We start from the raw sequence: 27255 nt of genomic DNA, 5'->3' as shown, positions 1-27255 counted from the left end.
CAAACCCCTGATGGCTGGGCGATCCTGTCTTCAAGATGATTGCTCTACCGCTGAGCCGCTGCCGCCCCAATCGGTGGCATGTATTTAGAACATGTAACATGTATTTATTACATGTTTTGACATGTACATGTTTTGACCACCACCTCATGGACTGGATATTGGACTATTTGACCAATCGCCTGCAGTTCGTGAGGACCAGGGACTGTGTGTCGAACACGGTTGTCTGCAGTACGGGGCCACCACAGGGAACGGTCCTGGCTCCGTTCCTGTTCACCTCTATACTGCAGACTTCTACAACTCCCCCACATGTCACCTGCAGAAGTTCTATGATGACTCTAGTCGTCGGCCTCATCACCGATGGGGACGACAGAGAGTACAGAGATCTGACCCAGGACTTTGTGGACTGGTGCCAGCGGAACCGCCTCCAGATCAACGCAGGTAAAACCAAGGAACTGGTGGTGGATTTCCGCAGGTGATCACTCTGCCCGGTTACACCGGTGAATATCCAGGGTACGGACATCGAGGTGGTATCCTCTTACAAGTACCTGGGTGTTCACCTGAACAATAAATTGGACTGGAGTACCAACACTCACTCTCTCTATAAAAAGGGTCAGAGCAGACTCTATCTGCTCAAGAGGCTGAGGTCTTTTGGAGTTCTGGGGCCACTCCTAAAGACTATTTATAACACTGTAGTAGCCTCAGCTATTTTCAATTGGGTGGTCTGCTGGGGGAGCTGCATCACTGCGGCCGACAGGAAGAGACTGGACAGGCTTATTAAGAAGGCGGGTTCTGTCCTAGGATGGTCCCTGAACTCGGAGGTGGTGGTGGACAAGGAGGATGATAGCCAAACTGTCATCGATGAGGAAGAACCACTCCCACCCTCTGCAGAACACATTAAGATCACTAGAGAGCTCCTTCAGCGATAGGTTGCTTCACCCGAGATGCGTGAGGGAACACTATCGCAGGTCCTTCCTGCCCAAGGCCGTCAGACTGTATAACCAGCAGTCCTCCCAGCGGACCAGTCAGACAACACAACACTCAAAATCTGGATGACCAATGTAATCCGCAGTTCTGTAGTTTGTAATGGATAGCTTTTTGCTGTGTAAATATAATCTGTAAATTTTCTGATAATATGATATATGTTAATATGTTTAATACATGTGAATATGCATATTTTATATCTCATATGTTGCATATGTTAATATGTACGTATATTACTTAAGTATTTATGTATGACACACCCCCCCCCCCCCCCCGCTGCCACGATCGCACAAACTTCCCCGCTGTCGGACAATAAAGGCTTATCTTAACTTGATGCATTTTTATGCTTTATAAAACATTTATGTCAGAATTTTTGGTGGCTTGGAACGGATTAGGGCATTTGCATTGAAAAGGCGTCTGTACGTAATTTTCTACTTACGTAATTTCTTCCAGAACCAATTAATTTCGTAAGTAGAGGTACCACTGTGTTGGATTAAATGTTAGTTACTTGTTTCTAGTGATTTACTACATTGCAATCTCCTTAACACATCTTGTCTCAAAACCCTGAAGTTGCCATTGTATTGCATGGCCACATGGAAAAACACAACACCCTTTAAGCTAACATCCGCATATGTGGTAAATGGTCATCATGACACTAATTGGTTCTTGTGGTGGGAGGAAGACAGAGAACCCGGAGGGCACCCACGCAGTCACGGGATGAAAAGAAGACACTCCACAGAGAAATGTCCAGGTCTATGACTCTTCCTGCTGCTGCAAAAAAAATACCCTTAAGCTATTGCAGTACAATTTACTCTGTAAATACCCAGCCGAATTAATTATGTTTGCATGATTACAGTTATTATTAATAGTTTTAGCAGCAGCTAAAAGAAAGTTTTCCTGTCTTCAGACACCCTCTATACACAGAAAGAATCGGCATCGGTAACACCGGTTTCATTTAGTCCGACATGAACATACCAGACACCGCGGCGATCCTTCCTGGGGATTTGCTCAAAAATAACGATGGGTTGTTGATCGCTGACACCGGTAACGACAATAACGACAGAGAGATCAGCCGCGCCATATGGCCACCGTTCATCTTAAACTGTCCACTGCCGGTGTCTGTGGAGCCGGTGTTGTTCTTCTCCATGTTTTCTTTGATCCTGCAAGGGCCTCTGACAGTACAGTACCTGTTTGATCGCATCAGTGAGGACCTGGGCTACAATGGGTCACAGAGGTCAGGGTGCAGCAATGACTCCGAACTCCATGATCCTCTTCAGAAGGTACATTAACCAGTTTATGATTTCCAGTAAGGTCTGCTCTAGGGCAAATGTGTTCATGCTAATGCCAAAGACAACTGTTAACTGATATTCATCCAGTGTGACCAACGACAACATTCTTGTTGTTAGCAACTAGCTGTTACCTAATATCCAAGAAAGCTAAACTATGCAGTGTTTTTACAAGGGTATTTTCATCTAAATCTTTGCTCCTCCTACAGATAATGCAGAATTACTCTGACATGTTTTGAATATCTACTGAATGGTTTCTACTATCAGGTCTGCAAACTGATGTTTCAAACTTATATTTTATCACCCAGACCTTGAATGCCTGGGGAACAGGACATTCAATGTTAATCACATATGAGAATATAGAGAACCATAAGTTTAAGTGATCTGACTCCATTATACTAGATTAACAGTAAATAAAACTTTAAAGAATAGCTAGGATATCAAGTGATTGAACAAGAGCACATCTGAGCAAACAATTATTTGACTAGAATGATTACATGATTGGTCGTGTCTTGACAATGTATATAGATCTGAATCAGATGAGAAGTTTTAATGACGCTGTTCAATAGATTCTAATTTTTCTTTCCTCATTCTGCAGTTTTACTGATTACAGTAATTTCTAAATTATTCAAACTTCATAAAAACACATTTGTCAATCAGATGTTACTGAAATAGGTCAACAACTACAGTGACTAGCGTTGTTGCATGTTCGATTGGTTCTCTCCAGACTTTCCAGTTCACATTCCGCTCTGTGCGAGGTTTGCGTGTTCTCCCCGTGTTTGCGTGGGTTCTCTTCAGGTTCTCCGGCTTCCTCTCACCTCCACTCTAGTTGCGATGCCAGTACACAGCAGAGCCACATAGAGATGCAGACAAGCACGCATGCACACACTCATACCTACGGTCATTTTATTTTATTTTATTTTATTTTATTTTATTTTATTTTATTTTATTTTATTTTATTTTATTTTATTTGGTTTTGTTGCAGGAGGTGGAGACCCTGACTTCCCACTGGTTCCTCTACATCAATCTTGCTGGCTTCTGTCTTGGAATGTTTGTGGTGCCACTCTTGGGCTCATGGAGTGACCTTGCAGGTCGCAGAACTGTCCTTATCCTTCCCAACCTGGGCTTGGCCCTCCAAGCAGTGATTTATCTGGTGGTGATGTACCTAAAGTTGCCAGTGGGCTACTTTCTTGTAGGAAGGATACTTAGTGGGTTTACGGGTGATTTCAACGCAATACTAGCTGGCTGTTTCTCACATGTGGCTGATATCAGTGACAGTAAGTCACTTGCCTTCAGAATGGCTATCTTGGAGTCTTGTCTGGGAATTTCAGGGATGCTAGCAAGCATCATTGGAGGACAGTGGAAGCAGGCACAAGGGTAGGAATTATGTGTTGTTTGACACTCACATGATCTAAAAATGTTACCTTAACACCAGTGAACCTAACTAAAAAGACAGTACTTGCTGTGTGTGACAACTGGCATTATTTTCCGCCTGTGTTTAGGTACATCAACCCTTTCTGGCTGGTCCTGGCTTCTTACTTGGCTTCGGCTTTGTATGCCTACCTGTTTGTCCGTGAGTCTGTCCATGTGGACCCCAGTGCCAAGCTCCTTTCCTCCAGACACTATAAAACTGTCTGGCATCTCCTGTCAACAGGAGGCACTTCTGTTGAGGAGGGTGGAAGATTCCACAGATGTAAACTGTGGCTTTACATGCTGTGTTTCTTTCTTGTGATGACTATACACTTTGGCAGCAGATCTTTATATGTGCTGTATGAGCTGAACTCACCACTGTGCTGGGAACCAACTCTCATTGGCTTTGGATCAGCAGCTCTCCATCTTGTCTATCTTACCAGTCTGCTAGGACTGAAGATCATGCAGCGCTGTCTGGTGGACTCCTGGTTAGCTCTCATTGGTCTGGCCTCCAACATCACAGGGATGGTGGTCTTCTCTGTAGCTGATACCACCCTGCTCATGTTCGCAGGTGAGAAAATCTCCATATGTATGGCTGAAACTAAGATCTCTGTCCAAAGCTAAAAAAATAAAGTTAGATCATGAGATGACATCTGTCTCATTCACAGCTAAACATAGAAATCAGCATTTATTTAGTAGCACTATGAAATATATTATGTCTTAATAAGACATGATAACATACAAAACAAGCTAATATCTGTTTCTGGCACTGCAGTAAAAATATAACTGCAGTATTTTCACTTTTAAAACTTCCTTTTTTATTGTTTCCCAGCTCTACCGAACAGTTTTGAAAGTATGTTTTATTTTCATGATTAATATTACAACATGGGGCGGCAAGGTGGAACAGTGGGTAATGCTGTTGCCTCAAAGCAAGAAGGTTCTTAGTTCAATTCCACCTTTCTGTGCATATTTTGCATGTTCCCCCTGTTTTTGCGTGTTTTCTCTCCGAGTTCTCCAGATTCCCACCTCCAAAAATGTGTAACTTGGGTGAATTGGTCTCTCCAAATAGTATGTTAAATAGTTAATAGTTAATAGTTAAATAGTTAATTTTTTTAATTAAAATTAAAAAAAATTAACTTGGGTGAATTGGTCTCTCCAAATAGTCTGTAGGCGTGAGTGTGAATGTGAGTCGGTTTTCGCCTTTCTGTTTGGCCCTGCATGAACTTGCAACTTGTCCAGGGGGTACTCCTCCTCTTGCCCATATTCAGCTGGGATAAGCTGCAGCATAACCCACTATTTGGATTTAGATAAGTAGCTCAATGAATGAATGAATGAATATCACGACATTGCTATCACACATTTAGGGGTTGTTTGTGTTGTTAATCTTTCATAGGCATTGAAAAGACCCAGTTAATAATTTAGCAATATCTATCACCAGGTTATGGTCTTTCTTTCCTCTCCATGGTCCCAGCACCTGTGATCAGGTCAAAGTTGTCCAAGCTGGTGGATCCATCAAAGCAAGGTCAGTCACTGAACGTCAAAGTACTTACAATAAACACATTTTATTTGGGGCGGCAGTAACTCAGTCCACTAGGTCTTGGACTGGGGACTGGAGGGTGACCAGTTTATGTGGAGTGTGAACTGGCAGTGGAATGTGTGAGTTCAGTTTGAGTGTGAATGTGAGGATGGTGCCTTGCTCAAGAGCACCTTGGCAGTGCTCAGGGGGTGAACTGGCACCTCTCTATCTACAAGTTCACACTCCAAACTTTCGGTCCACGGATGGGGCTTGAGCTGGCCACCCTCCGGTCTCCAGCCCAAGTCCTAGTGGACTGAGCTACTGGTGCCTCTATGTGTGTTGGCATTTGATAAATTGGTGCATTTATTTATTTGATGTTGTAACGGTTGTAATTAAATTCTAATGACTTGAGTTCTGCAGGTTTTACCAGTTTATGTGTGTTTGTATTGTGTTTCAGGTGCCCTCTTTGCCTCGGTGTCTTGTGTGGAGAGTGTGTCTGTGCTGGTTGGCAATAGCCTTTTTAATTCCCTCTACCCAGCCACACAATACTTCATGAAGGGCTTCGTCTTCATATTTGCTGCCTTTGTTCTCTTAATCCCCTCTGGAATAACTGGGTGAGTTTGTTCCTGCGTCAAAGGTTTCATTTTCTACTTCGCTAATAAGCACATTAAAACTTTATGAATTCAAATTAATTAACTTTATTCATGTTGTTTCTTTTAGAACCCTGCAGTGTTTAGAACAAAGAAGGACCATCAAGAATCAACAGCATCACAGTCAATGAGCTGAACAGGTCAGACAGAAATGATCATTTGTAAAGTTGGAAAAGACTTTTTGGTGTTAACAGAAGGGCAGATTGTTTGCTCGCTCAGCTGTGGGAATGCATCTAAGGAATATTAGGTCATGTTGGCCCGTAGTGGTGGCACACCCAGGGTGCAGCGGCTCTCGACCAACTTTCCATCTGGCCTTTCAATTTCATTGTATCATCCCTGTGTATAATGACAAATAAAGCTCTTTGTCTTGTCTTTCAACTCATGACATTAGAGAAAGAGTCACCAAGGCCACAAAATGAAGAATCAGCATCATGGCTGCCAACGAAAGTGCCCGTCATTTCAATTTTCAATATATTCATGTCAGTAGCTGTTGAGGCCCTGAGACATCCCAAACTGTCCAACCACTGGTCACATAAATGTTTAAAGAAAATAATGTGTTGTTTTGTACATCACCTGACACATCTGTGCAATCACTGCTTCAATCAATAAGCGATTGATAGGCTCTCTGGCAGTTTTAAGAAATTGATCATATTTTTAAAACAGTTTTTATGTTTGCAATAGAATGAACAGGACAAAAACTATGGTTAGGAGTAGAAGGACTGAATTAGCTGTGGCCATATTAGATTACATATTTTCTGTTTGCTTGCTGTTAAAATTTTCTTTGTGTGTTTGACTTTTATTTAATTTCCATGAAGTTGAAGTTGGTGAACTAGAAAGACATAAGGAAAGTCAGACAAACATTCACACTCATACCTGCAGACAAGATTTAGCACCTGTATCGTGACTTTCTGGACTGTTGGAAGGAGCCAGTCGTAAAACTGGGAGGGAACTCATCCTGCTCCACCCAGAAAAGCTCTCAGGAGGATTGCAGCTTTGGACTTTCTTGCTATGAGACTACCAAATATTCCTACCTTGCCACCATGTTAGAAAACTAAATTATTTACATTTCTGGTACTACCCATTAGTGTATAAGTATGCACGTACATGATTTTTATTTGCTTGTACTTTTCCACATTTTATTTGGGGCAGTGGCAGACACAACCATTAAGTTCTGGATTGGGAGGGAGCTGGCAGTCCTGTCGTAAAGCATGTGGAAAACACTGAGATATAAACCGGCTTTTTTTACTTAAGTCAACAATAGCAAGAAGGCCAGCTCAGCCTCTGTCCTGTAGCCTTTTACTTCATTAAAATTTCTGTAATGAAAATCATTAAAGCTAACAGAGAAAGTGCTTCTTGATGGTCAAACAGTAAAATGAGTATCTTATTTCTGACGTTGCAGGTGCAAACATGTCCAAATCCAACAAGCAGTAATCCGGCAGCATGTGAAACTGTCCTCTTCCCCTCCACCAATACACTGGATAGTCCCAGAGAAACTACCTACAACCAACAAGGCCACACGGGTCAGGTCCCATTGATCCAATTCTGGAACATGAGCTACCAACTCTGCTGTAAAATGCACAAAGGGATCATTAGAGGTCAAGTGAACTTTTTAATCCGTTATTGTCAATTCATCTAAATGCTTTTGGGTTAGTTTTTTTTTTTTTTTTAGTTTTGCCATTCTGAATAAAAACCTATAATGCTGTCTATTCTTTATCACAGTCAGTTGTACAATCATATTTCACTATTAGGTCTTTTAAAATATATTTTATTTTTTATATTGTTTAAAACAGAGAAAATTAAGCTTCTTTTACACTGACAATAAACAAGATGAATATCAAAGCCAGTTTCATGTGCAGTGAATTGCTTTGTGTATGTTTAATATACAATCAGTTGGACAATTCAGAAAAAAATCTGTCCAGGAAAAATGATAAAGCTTTGTGGAGTTGTTGCTGCATTCAGGTTACAATTAACTATGGAATAATATATTATGCAACATACTCATCATGAACTCTGATTCTATAAATCCCCAAGAGTCAAATCTTATTCTTTTCCTTTCGGCTTTTCCCTTCAGGGGTCGCCACAGTGAATCCGTTGCCTCCATCTAACCCTGTCTTCTGCATTCTCTTCTCTCACACCAACTACCTTCATGTCCTCTTTCACTACATCCATAAACCTCCTCTTTGGTCTTCCTCTAGGCCTCCTGCCTGGCAGTTCATAACTCAGCATTCTTCTACCAATATATTCACTATCTCTCCTGTGGACATGTTCAAACCATCTCAGTCTGGCCTCTCTGACTTTATTACAAATCACCCTTGACACTTTCCTCCGTCCGTACCATCCAGCCTGTACACGCTTCTTCACCTCTTTTCCACACTCTCCATTGCTTTGGACTGTTGACCCTGAGGACTTAAAATCCTGCACCTTCTTGATCTCTTCTCACTGTAACCTCACTCTCCCAGTTGGGTCCCTCTCATTCACACACATGTACTCTGTCTTGCAATGGCTAACCTTCATTCCTCTCCTTTCCAGGACAAACCTCCACCTCTCTAGCTTCTCCTCCACCTGTTCCCTGCTCTCCCTGCAGATCACAATGTCATCTGCAAACATCATAGTCCATGGAGATTCCTGTCTAACCTTGTCTGTCAGCCTGTCCATCAGAGCTGATCCCTGACGCAGTCCCACCTCCACCTTGAACTCCTCTATCACACCTACACACACCTCACCACTGTCTTACAGTCCTCATACATGTCCTGCACTGCTCTAACATACTTCTCTGCCACTCCAGACTTCCTCATACAATACCACAGTTCCTCTCTGGGCACCCTGTCATAAGCTTTCTCCAGATCTACAAAAACACAATGCAGCTCCCTCTGGCCTTCTCTGTACTTCTCTATCAACTTCCTCAAAGCAAATATTGCATCTGTAGTATTCTTTTTGACATGAAACCATACTGCTGCTCACAAATGTTCACTTCTGCCCTTAGTCTAGCTTCCACTACTCTTTCCCATAACTTCATTGTATGGCTCATCAGCTTTATTCCTCTGTAGTTGCCACAACTCTGCACATCTCCCTTGTTCTTAAAAATGGGCACCAGCACACTTCTCCTCCATTCCTCAGGCATCTTCTCACTATCTAAGATCCTGTTGAACAACCCAGTCAGAAACTACTGCCACCTCTCCTAGACACTTCCATACCTCCAAAGGTATATCATCAGGACCGACTGCCTTTCCACTCTTCATCCTCTTCAATGCCCTCCTCACTTCATCCTGACTAATCTTTGCTACATCCTGGTCCATAGCAGTCACCTCTTCTAGTCTTTGTTCTCTCTCAATTTCCATGTTCATCAACTCTTCAAAGTACTCTTTCCATCTTCCCATCACACTACTGGCACCTGTCAATTGACTTCCATCCCTATCCTTAATCACCCTAACCTGCTGCACGTCCTTCCCATCTCTGTCTCTCTGTCTTGCCAACCGGTATAGATCAGTCTCTCCCTCCTTACTGTCCAACCTAGCATACAAGTCATCATTGACTTCTTGTTTGGCCTTTTCTACCTCTACCTTCACCTTACGCTGCATCTCCCTGTACTCCTGTCTACTCTCCTCAGTCCTCTCAGTGTCCCACTTCCTCTTAGCTAACCTCTTTCTCTGTATACACTCCTGTACCTCTTCATTCCACCACCAAGTCTCCTTATCTACTTTCCTTCCAGATGACACACCAAGTACTCACTTACCTGTCTCCCTGATCACATTAGCTTTAGTTGTCCAGTCATCTGGCAGCACCTCCTGACCACCCAGAGCCTGTCTGAACTCCTTCCTAAAAGTCATGCAACACTCTTCCTTTTTCAGCTTCCACCATTTCGTCCTCTGCGCTGTTTATGTCCTCTTCATCTTCTCCACCACCAGAGTCATCCTACACACCACCATCCTATGCTGTTTGGCTGCACTCTTGGCTACCACAACTTTGCAGTCACTGATCTCCTTCAGATTACACCATCTACACAAGATGTAGACTACCTATGTGCTCCTACCACCACTCTTATAGGTCACCCTATGTTCCTCCCTCTTCTGGAAGAAAGTATTCACTACAGCCATGTCCATCCTTTTTGCAAAGTCAACTACCGTCTGTCCTTCTGCGTTCCTCTCCTGGGAACCAAACCTGCCCATCACCTCCTCATCACCTGTTTCCTGCACCAATATGTCCATTGAAGTCTGCACCAATGTCAACTCTCTCACTTCTAGGTATTGAAGGCTCTGTATGAATATATCTGTGTGTGTGTGTGTGTGTGTGTGTGTGTGTGTGTGTGTGTGTGTGTGTGTGTGTGTGTGTGTGTGTGTGTGTGTGTGTGTGTGTGAGTGTGTGTGTGTGTGTGTGTAAGATAAGCTAAAATTTAAATGAAGTATATGTGTGTTTCTAAAATGTCATAATCTACATTTAGAAGTGCTGCACCTGAATGTACTAACAAACACATCCTGTTCCAGTTAATCACCTTCTGCAGACAGCTACAACCTTGATGACGATTAGAATGTTCCAACATAGATAAGCACAAGTTAACTCCCAACATGTAGAAAAACGTCTTATTGTTCTCGACCTTGTGTGTGATCTAAACTGTTACGACGCCTGCGCGCGTCTTTATCTAACCCTGCTCTATCCATTTTTTAATAAAAGAAAGCAGCCGGGTGGGACAGAGTCAGAGTCTACTTTGAATTGCACCAAGTCAAGTGCATCTCTTCTGTGTCTCTCCCTGCTGCAGCTGGTAAAACTTTAAAACCTCTCTGGGTGCCTTTGTCTGATGACCCTGGTCTAGCTTAGAACAGTTTTTGAGTGAATGTTCGAGATTTAGACCCAACAGTGTGTGTGTGTGTGTGTGTGTGTGTGTGTGTGTGTGTGTGTGTGTGTGTGTGTGTGTGTGTGTGTGTGTGTGTGTGTGTTTGTGTGTGTGTGTGTGTGTGTCTCAAATCATTCAGCGCTCGTGAGGATGGCACCAGGCTGTCTGAGGTCATGAAGGCTCTGGATGGAAATAATCTACTGTTTGACCATATTTGGAAATGCTTGTATGACTGTCAGTATCCTAAGATAATTTTGTTTGCAACAGATATGTCCTCACGGTGTCCGCATGATTAATAATGCTGTATTCTCAGATAATTTTGTGAAACTGTCAACTTGACATTTTGTGTTAACGCCAAGAGGTCATGATGTACCAACTAAAACCGGTGAAAGAACTGGTTTAGAGCAGATATTTCGATGTTAAACAATAGATTCAATTTTAGGGTATAAATGATGCGTGATCCTCTCTTATCTTTGCACTCGTTTGCACCGCTGCAGCTCTTGTCTGTAAGTCTCTTGTGCCCAGAATATTCTGTAATAAACCTTCGAAGGACTGTTCGTCTCCAGCCTTTATTCAGATCTCCAACATTCTCACTACCCGAAATCAAATGAACACGCAGAGGAAGAAGTCGCGCTTTCCTCCATCAGTATGCTCTGCATCACTTTGTCAGAGTCCAACAAGAATTTCTCCTTCTCCTCCAGCTCACATCCTACCTGTGGAGCATACCCACTAACAACATTGACCATCACACCTTCGATTTCTAGCATCACTCTATCTGGCACTCTTTTTACCTCCAGGACATTCCTAACAAACTCCTCCTTCAAGATAACTCCTACTCCATTTCTCTTCCCATCTACACCATGATAGAACAACTTGAACCCTGCTCCTAAACTTCTAGCCTTGCTACCTTTCCACCTGGTCTCCTGGACCATAGTATATCTACCTTCCTCCTCTGCATCATGTCAACCAACTCTCTACCTTTTCCTATCATAGTTCCCACATTTAACACCAGTACTCTCAGTCCTATACTCTTGGCATTCTTCTTCTCTCTCTTCCTTCGAACACATTTTCCTCATATCATAGTTCCCACATTTAACACCAGTACTCTCAGTCCTATACTCTTGGCATTCTTCTTCTCTCTCTTCCTTCGAACACATTTTCCTCCTCTCCTTCTTCGACCAGCAGTAGTCCAATTTCCACCGGCACCCTGTAGGTCGACAGCACCGATGGCAGTCGTTGTTAACCAGGATTTCGACCAATCCGGTATGGAAGTCATAGGTTTGATTCGCATGTTTGATTTGGCAAAAGTTTTACGCCGGATGCTCTTCCTGACGCAACCCTCTGTATTTATCCGGGCTTGGGACCGGCACAATAAGACACTGGTTTGTGTCCTCTTACGGCTACATTCCCCAAAAGTCAAATGTTTTCACAAATATTTATTTCAACAACCAGCAATATTATTGATATCTGAATTCCAGGTGTCAGTTTATTTCACAAATGAAACAGTAACCATAAAGTTGATAATAACGTGCAGACTTAACAGTATGTCAAGTCATGACATCAAGTCGGTGAAGTTATATAATACTTGATGTATTGCACCATTTTGTAATGTCGGTCAATAAGATACTGTAAAGCAGTTCCTTATTCAAGTCCTGTAGATTAATATATGTCAGGGATATTACTTTACAATATTATTTTGACAGTTTTATTTTGTGGGCATATTGAATTTTGCATTTCATTTTCAGAAAAACCAACAAGCCAAAGCAACAGATCCTTATTTTTAACAAACTGAAAGCAGCTTTAAAATGATAATGTAATAATATAATAAATAACAACATAATAATGGGTTAGTAAAAAGCCCACGGTGCACTGGAGTCACGCCCGGAATGTACCCTGCCTCACATCACCAGTCGGCTTTGATAGGTGACTTCAGTGGATGAAGCGGGTATAGAAAATGAATGAATAATAAAGAGTCAATAAATGATCAAAATATAAGACAATTTTCCTCATTCTGACTAATAGTTGACATCACAGTAATTATTTTTGAACACGTAGCATGCTGTCATATATTTATTTTAACAACAACCTTCAAGTAATGCAATTTGGATATTTCACGTACCTTCGGTCGCATTTCAATTAATTGTTCAACCGTACTTCAATGTACTTCAATTCAACGTTACATTTTTTTACTGCTACAGAAATTATTTTTTAATAATACACTGAGTATTTCACACTTCCTGTGCACTCTCTAAATCTGTATTGAGTTAGGACTAGCATAAGTTATTTCTATACAATTTGTCATGACTCCAGCTTCTTCCCTTTCACAATCCATGTATAAAAACACAAAAAAATGAGTGGAATAAGAGACCTGATAGTCCAAAGAGTGTTCAGAGTGGTACTTAAACAAAAGCAGTTGCATATTATCTTTGTAAAAACTGACATGTTAGTGGAGGCTTCAGAATCGGTGATGATGATTCTGCTGGGTATCAGTGTTGGCTGATCAATCACAGTTTTTTTCCTGAGACACAAAAGGCGTATACTGTGTGTGTGCGTATATAAGCTCAGGTAGTCCTCAAGATAATAACATCTGACTTACGAACATTTGTAGGTACGAACAACCGACTACTATATTTCACCTTTCTGCTGCAATCTCTCCGATGACAGCTCAGCCTCTCACCGACAATAACTCCTCCCTCCTCCTCATCTTCCTTTGCTCTCAAGGTAAGTTACATTACAGTACTATAGTGTTTTATTAAATTTATGTTTTTTATGTGCTGTAATTGTTTCTGGTAGATCTTAGGCCATAGCACTTTCTTAGTTATCTATTTTCTTGAGCATCTTCCACCTTTTGCAGCTCACTGGGGTTCCTGGAGCCTATCCCAGAGGACAACAGGCAAAAGGTAGGGTAACATTACGGGTGCGTCGCTGGTGCACCACGGATCTGCTGGTGCATCAATCACGCACACATCGTTATCTACGGGCAATTTTGACAGGACATAACAAAGCTACAGAAATTTCATGACTTTGGAGGTGGGAGTAAGCCGGAGAACCCGGAGAGAACCCAGACATAGAGTGAAAATACAGATCGACAGAGCTTCCCACTGCACCACACTGCTGCACACAATTATAGATAGAAATTCAATAAATAATGACTTATGAACAATTCAGCTTATGAACGGCCTCTCTGAATCAACTGTGTTCATAGGTTGAGGACTACCTGTATGTGTGTGTGTATGTGTGGGTGTGTGTGGGTGTATATATATACATCCACACACACATATACACATATATATTTATATTCTTGGATACAATCTGAAATCCCTTCATCAATTTAATTTAGCAGGTTAGGTCTAGTTATATTAAGCCTTTCTCTAAGCATGTTATCGAAATATATTATCAAATTCACTTCACATACGCTTGGGAAGTGTGGGAAAAGCTGCTGCCAAGTTCACTATGGCCATTTAAATTTGGCATCTAGTTATATTATCTGAGGTTAAACATTGTTATTGCCATTTATCATCTCAGTCTTTGTTTTTCTGCCCTTTGGAGGCATCCTTGCTGTCAATTTGGTCTTGTTGTCTCTTCAGAAAGCGCAGGATCTTCTCAATCGTTGCCTCCTGGTATTCATGAGACCATCTGTGAAAAGAAAAGGCAAATGGTGTTTGATAAAGATATGCATTATTAACAAAGTCGATATACAATGAATTTTTCAAACCATAAAAAAAAAAAAATGTTAATAAACATATTCACCTGCCTGCCTTCACACACATATGAACATGAGTAGCATCCCATTCTTAAACACTAATTCATCCCAAAAGTGTTCTATGAGGTCAAGGTCAGGACTCTGTGCAGGCCGGTCAAGTTATTCAACAGCAAACACCCTCACATATGTCTTTATAGAGTTTAATGTATGCACTGGTGTGCAGTCACCAGTACATAAACAGGCCATATACAGGCCATATCCAAACTAGGACTGAAACACTTTCCAGTCCTAGTTTAACAGTACTATATGTATACCACACAGCAATAAGGTAAATACTGTAACAAGCTGCTGTCCTAGTTAAAGGTTGTGCTAACAAAAGTGTAGCTTTGGGTTGTTTGAGTTGTTAGTAACTCACTTGACGCCATTGAAGTTGAGAATTGCTCTCATGTCCTCTGGAAGAGACATGGGGTCGGGCCACATGAAATTATCAATAACAGGAACTATGTTCTTCTTGTTAGCCAAGGCTGTGACTATTTCCTACAAGATAGCAGACAGAGGAGGATGCATAAAATATCAGAATCATCTGATACTTAAAAAACAAAAACTAAAAACATCTGACTTGATGTTTAACCGACAACCTGTCAGACAGAAAATATAGATGCTGTAGAACTGATAAAATTGTGTAACTAATAATCAAATATGTAGCTGTACAGAATACTTGGCCGACTTGTATTACTGACATCAATAAAAAGCATAAAGAATTCATTTTCCGTAACTGTTACCATAATCCCTGTGTATTTATATTTGAATTTAATTATTTAACTTGAATTATTTAAATTATATCACATAATAAAACCCGTTACTTAAAAGTGGTATGTCATTTAAAGATATTCAAGTATTTAGTTATTCCCATTACCTAAAGACAAATCAATGTGCAGTACATTTAGTTTATACGTTGCAGAGACCCTTAGCTAATCTGACTTGCTGTATTCAGCTGTTCTATCACCACACAAGTTGAATGTCTAGATCAGGGGTCTGCAACCTGCGGCTCCCTTGCGGCACTAATTAATCACAAAATTAAAAAAATAATACTTAACAGAAAAAAATAGAAAGATATTCTACTTATAGCTACAAATCTTTAAAAAACAAAACTTATTGTTGTAAATCTCCTACGCTTTATTACGTTATCATCGTTATCGTGTTGTTTAAAAATTTAGTAAGGCACCTTTTTGGACAGCTCAAATGCAATGTGGGGTCCTAGTGCAACAAAACCTAATACAGTAATATAGTAATGGAAGGTAAACTTAAAGCACCAAATATGGTACAACAGAGTAGTCACATGGTGCGTCATTCTCTCCAGGATAAGCTGCATGGAAAATAATGAATCTCATTATGCATTAACTATGACTAGTTAATCAATTTGATAGTAGGTTAATATGGTTAATATAGACACTTAGAGCTTGTGTTGCCTTCATATAAACTTATATTTTTTTGCAGCTCCCAACAGGTTTGATTTTATTTTTTTTGGTTCAATTTGGCTCTTTGAACGTTTAACGTTGCAGACCCCTGGTCTAGATACAGCCTTAAGGTGCAGTGGAATGACATAAGAAATGCAGTCTGTCATATGCATTATGTGGAAACCATCTGACCTTGTGTACCCAATCTGTCATAGCAGTGTCAGTCATGCACTTGTCGAGGGCATTTGCAGACAAGACCAGGATAAAGTTACGTGCCCTCTGCACACTCTGAATCAGTTTGTCTTGGAATTTACCGGCCTCCAGCTTCTCTACATCTATGAAGACACTGTATCCTCGAACCTGCAGGTGCACTTTTAGAAGGCTTTAGATTGGAGAGAAAATGAGAAAGTCTGTGAAAATGTAGTTCTAACAGAGGAAAGGATCAATAAAGAATTTATATCACCCCAATCATTGGTCCAACTTCCACAACATTTGTTTCAGGTCTGACCTGGCCAGCTGGGAGCCGGTGATCCGACGGTAGCTGATGAAAACATCGGGACCTGCAGGCTGGGAGTCCGTGAGGCAGGGTTTTAAGGGCCCGTGGCTATATAAGAGTATCTTAGCTCTATGGACTCCGTTGTTTATGTGGCAGTCATTTTGTAGCTGTTGGTCAGTCACGCTCTGGATAATGTTGCGGTTCACTCCTGACTGGATCAAGCCGTAGGTGTACTGACGAAAATGTGGGTCAACCTCCGCTAGCCAGTCAGCCATGTTGTTGGGGTCACATGTGGAGTAATTGGCATAAGTCTTCAATACACGCAAGTCTCGCAAAAACCTGGAGGACAAGGAAGGCTAGAGGTGCTACACTGTACAGCTTCAGATACATTTACTGAAAACGTATTACTTACCTCTTGCGAGTGATGCTGGCAGTCATTCCTAGATCAGTGCTCAGTTCCAGGTCTGTGATGTTCAGCAGGAGGTCTCCATCCACCTGGAGCTCCTACACAGTGCAAAAGTTTAAAATCCCATACTTTATAATAGGCTGATCGCAGGTAGTCCTCAACCTACAAACACAATTGGTTCTGAGAGGTTGTTCATAAGCCAAATTGTTCGCACATCATTATTTGAATTTCAATCTATAATCTATATTTCTCATTTAACTTGATCAATAGTTAACATCAAATACAAAACATTCAGTGTTCAGCAGTTAACCCCATCAATACTATTTTGACATGACTTGAAAATCTTAGTCTATGAGTCTATAATGTTACGTGGCTAGCGTAGGTTGCGGCAGAAAGGGGAATCAGTTGGACATGACAGAGTGCAGTTGTTCACATCTACGAATGTTCCTAAGTGAGATGTTCGTATCTTGAGGACTACCTGATTATGTTTGCTTTTTTAACTTACCTGGAAACGATCACAAAAGGCACTAAAGCCAACCTGTTGCAGCCAGGTCTGCACTTCACATGTTTTCCAGTTAGGCACACATGGCAGGATCCGTTTTGGGACTTCTTCCCCCATTGAACTCAGGGCTCGCTTGGCAAGACCAGAAGCTGTACCATTACTGGAGTACATGGCGATTCTTTTCAGGCTCTGCACTGCTCCAATCTCTTGAAAAATCTTAAAAGTTGGATAAATTCTAGTTAGATACAACAAAGCTACAAGACAGTACTGTCTAATCATTTGAGTTGATTAGAACAATGTTTGGGCAGTGATTTACCTTAGTATTACGTTGACGAGACTTGATGCTGGTCTCAACACAAAGGTAAAAGGCCGCAATGCACTTTCCCTCGACTCTTGTTCCATCCAGTAACGGTAAAAGATGTTGCAGGTCGGACGCCGTCTTACCCTGCATGCAGTCTGCACTGTCCAATAAACTACGAGCAAAGTCATCTGGATCCAAAGATGCAATGAATGGCTCAACCAGCTCCAAGGTTCCAGATTTCACCACCTCTTTCTCAATCTCTCTGTTCGCAGCTAACACAGTGACAGCCAAACATGCATGAAAGCGAATGAGCTCATCTTCTTTGGAAAAAGCAAGTGGGAAAAGCCACTCAGCAGCCTGTTTCTCAATCATCCATCGTTGGCAGCGGTGGCCTCCGTACATGGCACAGTTAGCCAGCGCCACAGCACAGTGGCGCAGGACTGTAGGATCTGTGCCTCTGCACCAGTAGAGGAGGGCATCCAGAGCACCATTAGAGATGAGATGAATGGATGTCTCCTCAGTGTGTTTAAACATGTGCTCTAGGATCCCAGAGACACTACGTGCCAACTGTGCATCTTCCTGCTGTCGAGCCAGGTTGAGGATAACTCCCAGACCCATCCGTGCTAAATAATCTCTGTCAACACACATTTGAAAAAAAAAAACGGTTACAGCCAGAACTGAACATTGAGCATCCATCCATCTTTTTAAGATGCATTTGGAGGTGGGAGGAAGCCCGGAAGAACCCGGAGAGAACCCACGCAGACACAGGGAGAACATGCAAACTCCTCACAGAGAGGGGTTGAACCCTGAACCTTCTTGCTGTTGGGAAACAGTGATAGCTGTGCTGCCTTTATATTGATCAACTTATTAATAGATTATCAATTAGTAATAACACACTGAAACACGGTGAGCTGGCATCTTATTCAGGGTTCACCCCGCCTTTCACCAGTGGCCAGCTGAGATAGGCTTCAGCAGACCTGTGAAATGCCAGGAAGATTGGCAGCTGAAGACAAAATAATTACCATTGTCTCGTCTTTAAGTGATTCGCTCAAACCAAATTGTCCCTGAGTATGACCATGTTTAATTGTTTGTCTTTCATGTGCCCCTGCAATGAGCTGGCGTCTTGTCCAGGGTGTACCCTGCATCTCCCCCGTAATCAACTGGGATAGGCTTTAGACGACTAATGACACCCATGGAAGATAAGCCACTAATCTCGTCTACAGGAAAATAGATGGAAGGATGATCATATAATAAACTATTTTTACAACTGAATCCTTTGAGCCAAGAGTCAAGAAAGAGAAAAATGTGTATTAACATCTCACATGCTGTAAAGTATATTTAAATAGATGCTTGGAAAAATACATTTCTCCACAATGTCATATTAACTTCACCAGTCATGGGGGATTTCACAGTTGTTTTTTACTTACAGGGGCTATAATAGATTCTACTTAATGCAATACCTATATTTATATAATTTTAGTTGTTGACACTCTCCCTATGCCTCCCATTCTTCTCTCTCTGTTTCTCCACTCAGATAGCAGATGGCCTCCACTGTGCCAGGGTCCGACGCTGGTATTCTGTCTGCAAAAAGTAGTTTTTTTCCTCACCACTGCTACCGGGTACCAGTAAATTAATGGTACGATCTGGACCTGCTTGAATTCAACATAGATAAAGATAAATGAGTGAAAGAAAAAAAAAGCCAAAGAAAAATTAGGTTGCAGTACTGAGTCATTTTAGATAATGCTCAAGTTAATTTGTCTTGATTCTATCATAAGCCAGGCAATTTTACTGTATTGTGTTTCTTTAAATACTAAACTGCTTGTTTTGTTCTGCCTATCCCTGCAAAAACAAAAACAGACCACTATGTGATGCAGTTAAGTGCATAAAAAGTTTGAGAACATATAAACTACAACCACAATCTTGTATTTGTTTATCATCCAACTGCTTGGTTAGGCTGTATCATGACATGTTATTTCCATCCACATGCTCACCTGTTGTCAGAGATCAGGATCTGCTCCAGCAGTTTTGCAGACTCATAGGTGATCTCCACAGCAGGTGTCTGCTGGAGCTGTAGGAGCAGCTCCAGGCCTCCTTCCAGCCGGATCCTGCTGCAGATCTCCTCAGCCACCTGACGGCCTAGAGTGGGCATAACCCACGCTTCCTCCACCAGCTGGTAGATCTCCGCGATGGCCTGACGTGTCTCATCTGCATCAGAGGTCTCCTTTCCTGTCCTCAGCCTCACGATGGCGCAGCGTAAGGCGGGGAGTGAGCTGTCTAAAACCGCTTGGACGTCGGCACTAATGCCCGGAGAGACTGCCCTGATTTCGGAGCCGGTAGAACCGCTCTTACCCCTCTGCAGCCGGCTGACACAATCCGGGACAGTGAGTCTTTCTGAGCTGAACATGTTGGACAAATGTCGGTAGAGCCTCCAGAGGAAGTGCGTCAGGGAGAAGAGCATCTACCGGCGTCAGAATCAATGGATGCGCTGGTTGTGTTTACAAAGGCCCCTGATCCCTGCCACGGATCTCCAGTCAATAATAACCAATAGTGACAGAAAATAGCTTCACATTTAAAATGCCATCCCATAAACACACAAATACTGTTCTGAAGTAGATCGGTCCTCGCATATTCCTGTCTCATCCAACGATACTCAGTCCTGCATCCCACCGAACCAATAAATGAAATAACGCCTTCAAAGATACGGAAAGAATCGCATCTCACCGGGTCTGAAACAACCACAAAAACAAAATCCTGAATTAGTCACAAATTCCAAAAAATCCCTGTTTTTCTGTATCTGTGCTCAAAGAGCATCCGCAGACAAAGAAGGCCTGTTTTCCTCTAAGAGCCGTTCTGACGCACTGGAGCGGCTAATCTCTTGTGTTGATATAAACAGACACCACCGTCCTATCGCATCCTGACATCAGCTCTTACAAGCTGTCAGTATCGGACTCCGCCCATCGGCTCTGGACCAACACAAAAACAAGCATCCCCTCCGCCGCATCCTCTGATTACAGCCGTCAGAGCCGGATCGCGTCCGCAAGCACGGCCGGCCCTCTGCTGGAGGAACTGGTTCAAACAAACAAACAAACAAAAACAAAGAAACAAACCGACAAGAAATATTGCCACGCTGTTACCCACAAAGTTCTCCTACCGCTATAAATATTTTATGAGACATTCCATGCGTACAAGCAGGTTCTGTCACTAAAAATGTATTTTTGAGTCGGATTGCAAAGTTTAGTCTATTTATATGGAAGAATACAAGAGAATAAGCTTCAAAAATATGAGTTATTAATATGAATTATTCTTACACCTACAGAATGAGTGGTTTGCATTAAATTGGCCTGTTAGAGGGAGCACGGAGAAATTTACATTAGGCGATGTCAAATGTAAAATTAGATTGTGGTTAAAGGACAGGTCGAAAAATATGAATAAAATAATTGATTTATTGTTATTATGTATGGTTGGCTTTCAGGCTGACATTGATAAAGATGAGTAACATTGAAGACTGTCAACTTTCCTGTTTGCTGTTTTCTTACCACTACGTGATTCGCACTTGTCAAATAGTGTCAAATAGAAAACAATATCACAAATAGAACTTCCCAGATCACATGTTCATCTGTTGCCTGCAACGAAAAACAATAATAAAAATCACGTCACTAATCATCTGCAACTCAAAATAGAAAAGACTAAAAAAAGCTGGTTGTTTCTTGCAAAGAAGCAGAGAGACTCTGACTCCCATTACCATCTGAGAGGAGGATGTGAAGGTAGTAACCACAAATTACCACCTAATTTGTGGTTACTAAACTCTGTAGGAGGGGATAAGCAAGCTTTCCAAACTTGTGAAGAGAGCAAGTTGTTTGGTTGGTACTGAACATGATATCTTATAGAGTATACTGTACATGGAAGAACAGATAAAAACCTGCCTAACACGGTCATTGTGGCGTTTATACCAAATGTGTGTGTATATATATATATATATATATATATATATATATATATATATATATATATATATATATATATATATATATATATATATATATATATATATATATATATGCAAATACTTTGTAACAATTATCCCCCAAGAAAATTTTAGTTTCTCTTATTTGAACATCAGAATTTGTAACTGTCACAATTTCTGCTACTTTCATTTCTCTCAGGGAGCTCCATATGTAAATTTAAAGCCTGTAATGAACAGGTTACAAGTCTTTTTAAATATTTGCTTGCTTTTCTTTTTTATAGCCACCATGTATAAATACATTACCAGTGAGTTATCAGAGGTAAAACAACATCATGATGTCATCTGTCTTACTTGACATATTTTTTGACATATTAGTTCTGGTCTTCTTCTTTTTTTTTTCTTTTTTTTTTTACAAAAATGTCTGTCCAATCTGAGGAGATTGCAGAAACTACAAAAATTGGGTTAAGAACTGTCCAACGCATTATTAAAAACTGGAACGATGGTGGGGGACCCATAATCTTTGAGGAAAAAATGTGGCAGAATGTGTAAGAAATAAAATCCTGAATGGTTGTGATCGGTGATGTTTGGTGAAATCAAATGGAAGAAGAACATCAGTAGAACTCAGGGATATGTTTAATAGTGAAAGTACAGTATGTAAGCTTGGCCAGCCAATCAGCTGGCCAAGCCAAAATAGTGCATTAAAGAGATTAAACAATGGATTACCAACAACTTTTTGCCCTTAAATTCTGACAAAACTGAAGTTATTGTTCTTGCTCAAAATCTGTTAGAAATGCATTGTCTAACAATGTAATGACCTTGGATGGCGTTACCCCAGAGGTCCACACCGCTGTGAGGAATCGAGGACATGTCAATTAACTGTCACATAAAACAGATTTCTAGAACTGCCTTTTTCCATCTCCATCACGTTGCTGAAAGCAGGCATATTTTAACACAGAATGATGCAGAGAAATTAGTCCAAGCTTTTATCACATCAAGAGGAATCACTTTTCTCAAGCTGCCTCAAAAAGTCATTGCAGACCCTTGAGTTAAACACACAGAAATATTTAAACCTAATTCTCAACATTTATGTAATTTTATTACATCACAAATTTTCAAACCAACCAAATAAACATTACATGATACAAATGCATCAGTGTAATAAAGTCTATTTATTTGAAATTCATATTCCTCAGTTTCATGTACTTAGTATTAATAAAGTATAATTAATCTAAATTAATAATAATGACAGTATTTATATAAAATACACTAAGTATATTGTTTGAACTGCATAATAACCAGATTAGCTATACAAAATAAATAGTACACATTTGTTTGAATTACATGTTATTTATTCTTAAATCAAATTAATCAAAATGCACCAGATTTATGTAGAGTATTTTCCATTCAGTACACACAATCTTAATGATGCATAAGAACAACATGACCACCTTGTTGATTCAACATATTAGCAATAAACATTAAATTATTAAACATAACATCAACATTAATATTTTGGCCAGCATTTGCCATAAATGAATTTTTTTGCCTTAAATAAAAGATTTTGTCTTAAATAAAAAACCCAAACCTTTACAGACAGGTATTTCCCCTGAAGCATCCTGCAAGAACTATTATTTGAATACAAGATCCTGTCTAAATGAAGAAAAAAACAAAACAAAAAAAAGAAAAATTGGGAAGGGGCTGGGAAAGTCTTTTAAGTACTGTAATAGACATGCTTGAGTTGAGCCTGGCCAATCCAGCATTCACCTGATAAATAACTTAAAACAATCGTATGGTACAGGAAATGATGTAGTCTTCCAGTCAGGAAATAGTGGTGTGTTTGTATCAAGCCTGTTAAGTCTAAAGCTGACTCAAATTGTTTTTAGCCTAGTTTTTTGCTGCTTAGTGATAAAACTTGATCTTGCTATGTAATCTTTTTTTTTTTTCTTGTCTTGTCTGCATGTATTCTCATAGTTTAAGCCCATAAAAGGGCCTCGGACTTTTATTAGATCAATGCTTATTTTAGTCTTGCAGCAAAATCTTTAGTAAGACCTCCAAGCTTCCCTTGCCAGTCTCTTGGGTGGTGGAGGAGTTTAAAGCCACCAAGGCGAGGGCAGTTAGTACACTCCTTTTGTCCAGAGGACGGGAAAGTGAAACATTCGAGCGAAACCATCAAATGTGGCAGAAAATGGAAGCCTCAGCAAGCCGTAAGGGAAGCGGAGTCCCACTGGAGGCACCAGGAAATCCTGGGTGTGGTGTGCAAGGGACGACTCAGCCTGGGGCACTACAGCGAGAAGAGCTGGAATAGAGTCGACACCAGAACCAGAAGAGGCCTGGTGGTGCAGAGAGTCCGCAAGGCAGAAGAGGAGGAGCGCCAGGTGAGAGCCATGGGACTAGCCTCCCAGGGCCGATGGACTCAATGGGACCAAGCACACTGTCTTGGTAGGAGCTTTCTCCTGCGCTCTGTGGCTGACCTACTGCCAGTTCCACTAAACCTAAAGATCTGGGGGCTAGAGGAAGACCCTTCGTGCAAGCAGTGTGGTGCACCAGTATGCACATTGAACCACATCCTGACTGGCTGTCCAAAGGCGTTGGTGGAGGGCAGATATAGATGGAGGCATGATAAGGTTCTGACCGAGATTGCAAAATGGGTGGAACAACAGCGAATGAAGGCCAACAACACTCAAGCCCAACCGCTGAAAGGCGTAGCCTTCATCAGGGAAGGATCCAAGGCTCATGGAAGGACCGGAACAGCAACATAGACTCAACCCAGTACCTTGCAAAGCACTTCAGATTGGGAATTGAACGTGGACCTGAAGAGGAAACTTGTTTTCCCACAAGACGTGGCAGTGACTTCCCTCCAACCAGACTTGGTATTGATATCGAGGAGCACAAAAACCATCCTTGTTGCTGAACTCACGGTACCCTGGGAGGAGAGGCTGGCTGTATCCCACCAACTGAAAAGAGATAAATACCAGGACTTGATCGATGAAGCTGTGTTAAAGGGGTGGGCATGCAACCTGCTATCCCATTGAAGTCGGCTGCCGTGGGTTCCCGGCAAAATCGGTGAACTGCTTCTTGCGGAAGGTTGGGCTGGAACCCATTCAGCTGAAGAGAGCCATCAGGGACATTACTGCAGCAGCGGAGTGCAGCTCAAGATGGCTGTGGATGAAAAGAGCCCACAGTTGGAACCCTTCTGCTGGTAAAGGTTAGTCAGCCGTTGATGCCCCACTCAGGAGAGGTGTCAGGGTAGGCGGCCTTGTTCAGACGGACCTTTGCCTTGCAAAGTTGCCCCCGCTGGCTGTGGATGGAAAGAGCCCACAGGTGGAACCCTTCTGCTGGTGAAGGCTGGTCAATCTTTGCTGCCCCACTCAGGAGAGGTGTTCAGGTTAAGGGGCGAAACACCTTCGACCCTGAAATACCTGCTGACGATGCAGAGGGGTTCCAACTGTGGGATCAGGGAGTCGTGTCTCAGGAGATCTGCATCAGTTAGCGAAGGTCCTAGTTGCAGCTTGTAGCGAGCATCTCTGATGTTTACTTCACCTTTTATAAATTTTAATGCCTGCATGTGACCGTCACCAGTCCTCTCTGGGAACTAAATTGTCAATCTTTATTAGAATTTCCTATTTTGAGCCATAGAGGGAAACGCTGCACCCCTGTGAGTTAAGGGGAAAAGCAAAAGGAGACAGAGAGAGAAAACACAAACAAAGGTAGTGGATAGACAGGCAGTGCTGTTGGAGTGAAAAAGGTTTAGGCTGTTTTATCCTATCTTAGAACTGATATCAACACCAACGTTACAAAAAACATCAGATTAGTGGAGGTCCCGATAGTATAGAATAGGCCACCAGAGGAAACCAGTGTAGGAGGAAGATAGAGGGCATAGATTGTGATGACTGAAGTGAGACTCATCACATTCTGAAGGGACCCAATGGTTCTCAATAATTGGACCCGACAGGAGCTGGTAAGCCCTGACCCAACATGTATGTGTGATGAAACCAACACCCAGATAGGCTACCAGAACTCAACAGGGCCACGCTAGCTGGGCACTCCCAACCCCGGCAGCCAGGAGCACCCAGAAGCCATCACCCGAAGAGCCACCGGGGGCACCGAGAACCACGTAGACCAGAGACCCAGCGGAGGCAATGGCTGCCACCGCCAGGGCACACGGGACAGGCCCAAGGGGCATGGGGCAAGGAGGCCCTCCACCACCCCCCACCACTGTCTAACCACAGTTTTGTACACCTCTCCTTTCATTTTAACTGAAACTCTTCTATCACACATCACACTTGACATTTTTATCCACCAGTTCCATCCTGCCTGTACACCCTTCTTCACCTCTTTTCCAGACTCTCCATTGCTCTAGACTGTTGACCCTAAGTACTTAAAATCCTCCACCTTCTTGATCTCTTCTCCCTGTAACCTCACTCTTGTAACCTCACCACTTGGGTCCCTCTCATTCACAAACATGTACTCTGTCTTACTGCGGCTAACCTTCATTCCTCTCCTTTCCAGGACAAACTACCTCTCTAGCTTCTCCTCCACCTGTTCCCTGCTCTCACTGCAGATCACAATGTCATCTGCAAACATCGTAGTCCATGGAGATTCCTGTCTAACTAGCAAACAAGAAGGGGCTCAGAGCTGATCCCTGATGCAGTCCCACCTCCACCTTGAACTCCTCTGTCACACCTACAGCACACCTCAACACTGTCTTACAGTCCTCATACATGTCCTGCACCGCTCTCACATACTTTTATACCACCCCAGACTTCCTCATACAATACCACAGTTCCTCTCTGGGCACCCTGTCATAAGCTTTCTCCAGATCTACAAAAACACAACTCAGCTCCCTCTGGCCTTCTCTGTACTTCTCTATCGACATCCTCAAAGCAAATACTGCATCTGTAGTACTCTTTTTTGGCATGAAACCATACTGCTGCTCACAAATGTTCACTTCTGCCCTTAGTCTAGCTTCAACTACTCTTTCCCATAACTTCATTGTATGGCTCATCAGCTTTATTCCTCTGTAGTTGTCACAACTCTGCACATCTCCCTTGTTCTTAAAAATGGGCACCAGCACACTTCTCCTCCATTCATCAGGCATCTTCACACTATCTAAGATCCTGTTGAACAACCCAGTCAGAAACTCTACTGCCACCTCTCCTAGACACTTCCAAACCTCTACAGGTATATCATCAGGACCGACTGCCTTTCCACTCTTCATCCACTTCAATGCCCTCCTCACTTCATCCTGACTAATCTTTGCCATTTCCTGGTCCACAGCAGTCACCACTTCTAGTCTTTGTTCTCTCTCATTTTCCATGTTCATCAACTCTTCAAAGTACTCTTTCCATCTTCCCATCACACTACTGGCACCTGTCAATAGACTTCAGTCCCTATCCTTAATCACCCTAACCTGCTGCACGTCCTTCCCATCTCTGTCTCTCTGTCTTGCCAACCTGTATAGATCAGTCTCTCCCTCCTTACTTGTCCAACCTAGCATACAAGTCATCATAAGCTTCTTGTTTGGCCTTTGCTACCTCTACCTTCACCTTACGCTGCATCTCCCTGTACTCCTGTCTACTCTTCTCAGTCCTCTCATTGTCCCACTTCTTCTTAGCTAACCTCTTTCTCTGTATACACTCCTGTACCTCTTCATTCCACCACCAAGTCTCCTTATCTACTTTCCTTCCAGATGACACACCAAGTACTCTCCTACCTGTCTCCCTGATCACATTAGCTTTAGTTGTCCAGTCATCTG

At 42.0% G+C, this 27255-nt stretch overlaps 2 protein-coding genes across 3 annotated transcripts; one reads left to right on the top strand and one right to left on the bottom strand.

The window, feature by feature from the left end:
* The first annotated feature begins 1916 nt into the window (after positions 1 to 1916).
* LOC137597264 (proton-coupled folate transporter-like) lies at positions 1917 to 7650 on the top strand. The gene is made up of 7 exons (XM_068318320.1): positions 1917 to 2261; positions 3253 to 3644; positions 3770 to 4248; positions 5116 to 5199; positions 5651 to 5807; positions 5914 to 5983; positions 7243 to 7650. Exons 1-6 carry the CDS (start codon positions 1947 to 1949, stop codon positions 5972 to 5974), a joined length of 1488 nt encoding a protein of 495 aa, XP_068174421.1. The 5' UTR covers positions 1917 to 1946; the 3' UTR covers positions 5975 to 5983; positions 7243 to 7650.
* A 4502-nt stretch (positions 7651 to 12152) lies between these two features.
* On the bottom strand, positions 12153 to 20373 carry sarm1 (sterile alpha and TIR motif containing 1). Of its 2 annotated transcripts, XM_068318318.1 has the most exons (8): positions 19528 to 20373; positions 17552 to 18170; positions 17239 to 17451; positions 16740 to 16831; positions 16340 to 16666; positions 16024 to 16213; positions 14790 to 14911; positions 12153 to 14307 (listed from the first exon to the last, which is right to left on the bottom strand). In XM_068318318.1, the coding sequence occupies exons 1-8, from the start codon at positions 19992 to 19994 to the stop codon at positions 14193 to 14195; spliced, it is 2145 nt and encodes a 714-aa protein (XP_068174419.1). In that variant the 5' UTR covers positions 19995 to 20373; the 3' UTR covers positions 12153 to 14192. The 2 variants fall into 2 exon arrangements, with proteins under 2 accessions (XP_068174419.1, XP_068174420.1); XM_068318319.1 differs by lacking the exon at positions 14790 to 14911.
* Between the last annotated feature and the right edge of the window lie 6882 nt (positions 20374 to 27255).

Source organism: Antennarius striatus, chromosome 6 (genome assembly GCF_040054535.1).
Source record: "Antennarius striatus isolate MH-2024 chromosome 6, ASM4005453v1, whole genome shotgun sequence".
NCBI classification, from domain to species: domain Eukaryota; kingdom Metazoa; phylum Chordata; class Actinopteri; order Lophiiformes; family Antennariidae; genus Antennarius; species Antennarius striatus.
The sequence above is the reverse complement of the archived record's forward strand: the minus strand, read 5'-3'. Positions and strand labels throughout refer to the sequence as shown.

What these genes read in the sequence shown, in the direction of transcription:
- LOC137597264 (XM_068318320.1), top strand. Translation starts at nt 1,947, where the DNA reads ATGAACATACCAGACACCGCGGCGATCCTTCCTGGGGATTTGCTCAAA. An exon ending in TCCATGATCCTCTTCAGAAG is followed by an intron (nt 2,262 to 3,252) that starts GTACATTAACCA and finishes GTTTTGTTGCAG; the next exon opens with GAGGTGGAGACCCTGACTTC. An exon ending in GGTGGATCCATCAAAGCAAG is followed by an intron (nt 5,200 to 5,650) that starts GTCAGTCACTGA and finishes ATTGTGTTTCAG; the next exon opens with GTGCCCTCTTTGCCTCGGTG.
- sarm1 (XM_068318318.1), bottom strand. Translation starts at nt 19,994, where the DNA reads ATGCTCTTCTCCCTGACGCACTTCCTCTGGAGGCTCTACCGACATTTG. An exon ending in ATCCTGATCTCTGACAACAG is followed by an intron (nt 18,171 to 19,527) that starts GTGAGCATGTGG and finishes GTGTGTTGACAG; the next exon opens with AGATTATTTAGCACGGATGG. An exon ending in CTCAACTTCAATGGCGTCAA is followed by an intron (nt 14,308 to 14,789) that starts GTGAGTTACTAA and finishes TTCTTTTCACAG; the next exon opens with ATGGTCTCATGAATACCAGG.